At 32.4% G+C, this 6,906-nt stretch overlaps 1 protein-coding gene across 1 annotated transcript; it reads right to left on the bottom strand.

Moving 5' to 3' along the window:
• Positions 1–1,372: 1,372 nt before the first annotated feature.
• Positions 1,373–2,986, bottom strand: BDBG_07453 (uncharacterized protein). The gene is made up of 2 exons (XM_031723101.1): positions 1,870–2,986; positions 1,373–1,819 (listed from the first exon to the last, which is right to left on the bottom strand). The coding sequence occupies exon 1, from the start codon at positions 2,936–2,938 to the stop codon at positions 1,922–1,924; it is 1,017 nt and encodes a 338-aa protein (XP_031580187.1). The 5' UTR covers positions 2,939–2,986; the 3' UTR covers positions 1,373–1,819; positions 1,870–1,921.
• Positions 2,987–6,906: the final 3,920 nt, after the last annotated feature.

Below are 6,906 nucleotides of genomic sequence, written 5' to 3'. Positions count from 1 at the left end.
AGAAAAGCATTCAACATCTTCAATTTCATAATAATAAACTGAAACTTATTAAAGAATGTATGTAGATTGATGATCTGTGTGCTATCAAGAGACATGAATTTCAGAACTGTCTCACAGTGTAACTGTATTTTAAGAACAGAGTATTTCTGTTTAATTATATTTTATAGAGTATAAGTAATCTGATTTTCATTATATTTGAAGAAATATGATCTGACACCTGCACTTAAGAAGTTTGAGATGAATGTATAAAGTCACTGATTTCTGATATTTCAGAATGATACTTATTTATCATCTTTTTATAGAGAGTTCTGAGTCTGTCATTTCTCTATTATATATTAACTCTGTGCATCAACCAGTTTTAATTTCATGAAAATACTTTATGTAATGTAATTAAATATATCAGTTAGACTGTTTAATCTTATAGTATTCTTAACATCTTTCTTAAATTAAGAGATTGTCTTATCAACACAGCTATTCAGTTTCTAAAGATTGAATTTCAATCATTCACTGAGATTAGAATTTCATATGACTGTACAGACTGTTAATATGATAGTAGAATAATTATTAACATTCTGTGATTAATCTGTAGAGAATCTCTGATTCTCTATTAATAAAGTTTTTTCATTATAGTTTAAGTTCTAGAACTCTTCACTTCTTCTTCTTTATCTTAAATACTATCTTAAGATGCTTTATCTGTTAATCTGATATTATCTTATCTGAATAGTAGATATCTGAGTGTTCATTATTCTCATTAAGAGAATCAGCTTCATTAAGCTGTTAAGTAGATTAAGAGGCTGACCTGACTGTGTCAGAAGCTGTATTTAAACCAGCTTTGAATTGAGAGAGTATTTCAGAGTGTTTATCAATGAAGCTTTCAAAGACTTCAGAAGAATGTTCACTGATAGAGTATAAGTGTGAAGAATTATCATCATCAACTGCAACTGATTCAGTGAAAAAAATATAAAATTGTGAATATATATGTAAATGAGATTGTATTGAATCTGTCATCTTGATATTCATTTATTGAATTCTTGTCAATATCATTCTCTTTTCTTGCTTTTTTGCAAATGTGATGTGTTTTCTGCAAGCCTTTTTTTTTTTTTTTAAGTAAGTAGTAGTATTATTGATTATCAAGATCTCAAATACATCAATACTGATAGAATAAGATGATTTTAACTCCTGATGAGTGTATTGAATGAAGCAGTAGTTGAAATAATGATTATATTAACAAGGAATTCTGAATTGGCAGCGATTTTACGCAAAATGAGTCTCATAACCTGTGAAAGGTGTAAAGCTTGTGTGATTGAAAGGTTGCTAGCTTGTGGAAAGTTATATGGTGGAAGGATTAGTAAGCCAGATCACGTGACCTGACAACAGTCCCATGGGCCCATTAGCATTTAGTAACTTTAACGCTTCTTCATATAATTCACTGATTTGCTGATAGGTTACAAATATACTCACAAACTGAGGCCTTCCATGTTATTAACTAATGCACCATGTGGAGATATTAAAGCCGAATCCTGACAGTCATGTCTAGAAATGCTTTCATAGTATGATTCCGAGAGAGAACTGAACCATCGGGGTTCTTGAAGTGAGAGCAGTTTGTCTATAAGATCTCTATAGTTCAGTTCTTTGAATGAAGCGACTGGTCTTGGTGAAAGTAAATTATTTGAGTGCATATGCTTTGTGAGGGCCCCGAACATAATCGAACTGCACTCAAAGCCACATCCTCGATCGCCTTTTAAAAAGCTTTCACGCCTTTCGTGAAGTTGAGTAATTCTGTTTTCGATGGCTTTTTGTCTGAAGTCGTTCATCGTTTCTGGCGGTAGGTTAATAGAAGCTAGCTAAAAAAAGGCTGAGCACTCTTACCCAAAACTCGATTTGGGATCGGAAGTCCCAAATCAATAATAGAGCCGGTGCTCTATGACATGGCAACTGATGTCGCCTCCTTAAACTGTTTCGGAAGCTCAAAAAACCAGGAGATCCACACCCACAATATTAAATCACGCGTGTAAAACTTAGGAATGGTGTCTTCTAGAGGAGCAACCCATATATCAGTGAAAAATTTCACGGCAGCTTGGCAGTCGTAATAATCTGATAGGACAGCGACTTTGGCGAGTAGCTCAAGTCCTAGCTTTCGAGGTACGATATAATGTTGACAATGAATAATCCTGAGCAGAATTAAAAGTGCCTCAAGATCCCAACCGTCCATTGTTATCTCAACTGAGCAGGATTCGAGAAAATTGACACTCTCTTTCCATCCACCAGTAAATGTTTTTTTGAAAACAGGAGACGCAAGGGTCAAATGCTTCGCAGAAACTTGAATGCGATAGCAATCTTCTGGTGAGTCGTGATCACAGTATATCTGTGTAACGTCGAGATTGCGGTTCTCGTTCTCTACATTTGATGCATCAAGAAAGAGATGATTCGATGTTTCATCTGATTGGATAATAAGGGACATGTTCTTCATAGATTCTTCAACAGATGGTACTTCAACAGGTGGTTCTTCAACAGGTGGTTCTTCAACAGGTGGTTCTTCAACAGGTGGTTCTTCAACAGGTGGTTCTTCAACAGGTGGTTCTTCAACAGGTGGTTCTTCAACAGGTGGTTCTTCAACAGGTGGTTCTTCAATAGGCTGTGAAGTGCTGTTAAAATTTTTTTGGAGAGTTGAACTGGGAGCACCGAGATTGCCAAACTTCCCTTTATTTGCCTTTTGTTTTCTCGTTTTTTTTCTCTTTCTTTTCTCTTTTTGAGTTAAGCATGAGCTATCCACATGCTCATTCCGAGCTTCAGTATCACTATTGCTGTGGCGGCCGTGATTAGATTCAGGAAGAGAGAAGGAAGGCATTTCATCCCAAACTGCAAAAGAGTCATTTGCATTGCGCAATATTATTAACACTTCATCATCTGGGTTGATAACATGGGTTGCTTTATTCATTATGAAAATTTTGTTGGCTGCGATAGTGTTAGTGAAATAGGAGATAAAGAAAAAAATATGAGAATGAAAGGACATATGTATCTTAGTTACAGCAACAAATTTATGTGAGCTATTGATCTATAGTGTGGCTGCCTCTGATTGAATTCTCCTTCTGATTGGATTCTCCTGAGCTTTTTCTTTGTGTAGGTTTGGCAAGTTTGGTTTGCTTGGGTCCAGTCCTGATTGTGATGACTCATGTACTAATGCTGGTCGGACCAGCTAGTTAAAATCCCTGCCTGACAATATCTTCAGTCACACAGCTTTTATGATTTGGTTTTCATTTTCACCCTTCGGCCCAATCTCTTGGCAATTCTTCCAATCATTTTCCTCACACCAGCCATGTCACCAGGCATAGTCTGAATCCCCACAGACGGTCATCTCGAAGGGCGGGTCTAACTGAAAGCAGAGCTCTTTGCACCAGGTGAAGCCATGGCTATAGTATGCCAAGAAATGATCGACGCTATACCAAAAGGAGTAATATGCAATGACACCACTGTTACGGGATGAAGATTAACTTTACCAGGGTGGATAGCAGCAGTATACTAGATCATATTGGAACTGAATCTTGAAGAAGAAGAAGAAGAAGAAGAAGCTATCTAAGCTAGAGGTGAGCGGGTGGATATGAGATGGCGAGGCTTGTGTGAGTCACCTGATCATGTTCTATGCTCTAAGATTCTTATATTCTGCCTTCTCACCTCCGCTGCGGGTCCTTCCTTCTGTGGTTAAAAATACATACATATATATGATGATACATTAATATTTGTGATTCATTGCTAGCAGAACAAGCCCTGCTCTAGTTATAGCTGGTGAGAATTTATTACTAGCAGAACAAGCTCTGTTCTAGTCATAGCTGACAGAATCAGCTCTGTCTCAGAGTTTCTAGCAGAACATGCTCTGCTCTAGAGATTACAGTAGCAGAGACTCTCAGCTCTACTATATATTAGAATTATATACTAGTGAGATGAGCTCTGTCCTAGGTTCAGTGCTGATTATTGTATTAGATCACTATATTGATATTATTATAATCTATAATATTAAACTTGAAATGAAGAAAGTATGTCTACTTGACTAATTATTTCAGTTAATATACTGAGAATGATATTACTAAGTAAAGAAGACTGCAGTCAGTGTGAGTAGTACTTATAGAAGATCTCTATATATGATTAAGTATTAATGAGATAAGAAGAGTTCATTCACTTATTAAACTGAGATTCTTTTTCAAGTTAATATATAAGAAACTTGACTTTGTTTTCTCTTATAAGTTTCATATCTAGAATCTCATTAATATTATAGTCTTTATCTGTATTATCTATCTCTGAGTGAATAATCTCTGAGAGTATATAATTATTATTGATTTCTGTGACTCTATAAGATTCTAGAAGAGAGACATGGAAAATATTATATATATAGTATGATAAGAATAGTAATAACTTGTAGACTTGAGTGTCAATACATTTTTATACTGTGAAGAATTCTAGAAACTTATAATTCAACTTCTTATTAAAATATCTTATTTTTATATTTTTATTATTGAGAAAGACTAGATCTTCTTCTTTGAATTCTTGAGAATTGTCACAGATATAGTGAGTTATGAGATCTTGAGTATATAGTAGATAAGAGTAAGTCTCTTCTTAAGCTTCTCTGATTAGTATTATATGATATTCAGTATCTGAGTGATTCAGTTCTGAGACTGAAAAGTCAGATATAGTCAGCAGTAATGAATAATATTCTAGATTTATGAAAAAGAGTGTAATATCTAGTACTGAATAAACTGAATTACTGTATACAAACTCTGCAAGAGCTAGAAGATTCACTCAGTTAATTTGAAGATAGTCTATATAAAGATGAATATAGATTTCTAACTCTCAGTTCTGTCTTTCTATTTATTCATCAGTCTATAAATAATATACTGTTGAAAGTCTGTGATCTGTACTCAGAGTTTGTAAGAGAGTTTGTTAAAATTCTGAGATAAATAGATGATCTCTATCTGAGATGAGAATAGCAGACATGCTATATAGATGAACTATATTATTAATAAAAAGATAAGCAAGTATCTCTGAAGTAATATTAATAACTGTAGATATATAGTATAATCTCTTTGACTGTTTATAGACAATAACTAGAATAATATCAAAGATGACTTCTGTTACTGTATAGAGTAATTTAGAAAGATTAATAATGAAGTTAAGTATAACTGTATATTAGTTAACATTTGAAATAGAAACTGATATTAGCTCACTGTATATATGATATGATATAGATTTTATACACTTGTATATCTCACATCTCTTACAATATTCATTGATTTCTTAGTGTATATGAGATCAATAGAATCAGTATTGAATTAGACTGTATATTCAACAGAAACTAGAGTGACTGATAGTAAAAGTATTATAAAAGTGTTCTAGAAGAAGTTACTTTGTAAGAAGATATTCAGAGACTATAATATAATTCTGATAGAAAAGCAGTTCATTCTCAATAGCTTAATTCTCTAGATAATTATAATCAGTAAGAGAAATAAGAGATTCAAGATTCTCTAAGAGATGCTGATGTATAATATCTAGAAGTAAGCTGAGAGTGAAGTCATTCTGAATATCTGCAGCTATTAACATAGCAGCTATTCTGACTTAATAAAGATAATCTTACAATCTGTTCAGAAAGTGATGAAAATTGTTATTAAACTCTATCAGCTTCTCTAACTTTAATCTGTAGTCTGAATACTAACTAGAGATATCTGCTGAGTTTTTATAACCTTTCTTATACTTAATGATAATATCTAGCTCACTCAGATACTATGCTCAGTGAGTCTGATAACAGCTGAGTATTTTAATTATTAAAAAGAAAAGAAGATTATTATAATCACTGTAAATAACTGTTTCATAATAATTACTCTGTATAAAGTGACTTCAATGTCTGATTAACTCTATAATAGTCAGTATTTTCTAATTATATATACTGTAATTATATTCTGCATTTATCATTTTTCTGCTATAGAATGTAACTGAGTATAGATATTCATTCTACTTCTTTCTGTATAAGAATTTCACTTATAATATAGTCACTGACATTATAGAAGATTATGATTTCTAGTTCATTAGAGTAGAAGATAAGAAGAGAGATCTTGATAAATTTATCTTTCAGCAGCTGAAAACTGAAGTCTTCAGTGTTTATTTATTAAAAGATCTTATTAACTTTCAGCAGATTTATCATTAATAGAGTAACTTTGCTATAGCAGTGTATAAAGTAATAATAGAAGTTACAGAATCTCAGAAATTCACAGATATTTTAAATAGATCTAGAAATAAGTCATGATACTATAGCTTCTATATACTTTGAGTTCATTCTTATGCTGTGATAGCTGATTATATAGCTTATAAAGTCAATTTCTTTCTGTAGAAAGCAGTATTTAAAGAGATTGTATATTAGTCAGACCTGTCTGAATTTCTAAAGCATCTTTCAGATATATTATTAATAAGTCTCTGAACTATCATCTTTTATATATATAATAACATCATTTATATAGATCACAGTAAATTTATCTATGTATGAAAGAAGAACTATCTGAATATACTGTTGAAAGTGACTGAGAAAGTTGCAGAGACTGAAGAGAATAATCAGATATTCATAATTTTTATAACATGTTTTAAAAGCTGTGAGATGTTTGTAACTCTCTGTGATTTGTAGTAGATGAAAGGCATGAATCAGGTCTAGCTTTGTAACTCAGTGAATTCTGTTAAATATTTTCAGAAGCTCTGAAATTAGAGATATTATATATTAATTTTTAACTGTGATTGTATTTAGATTTCTGTAGTTAATATAAAATCTTTTAGAGCTGTTCTTCTTGAGAGTAAATAATACTGAGAATGCATGAGAGCTTTTACTAGACTGAATGAATTCTCATTTCAAATTCTTATCAATATACTTCTTCA

Source organism: Blastomyces gilchristii (genome assembly GCF_000003855.2).
Source record: "Blastomyces gilchristii SLH14081 genomic scaffold supercont1.19, whole genome shotgun sequence".
NCBI lineage: Eukaryota > Fungi > Ascomycota > Eurotiomycetes > Onygenales > Ajellomycetaceae > Blastomyces > Blastomyces gilchristii.
This window is presented reverse-complemented; position numbering and strand designations above follow the sequence as displayed.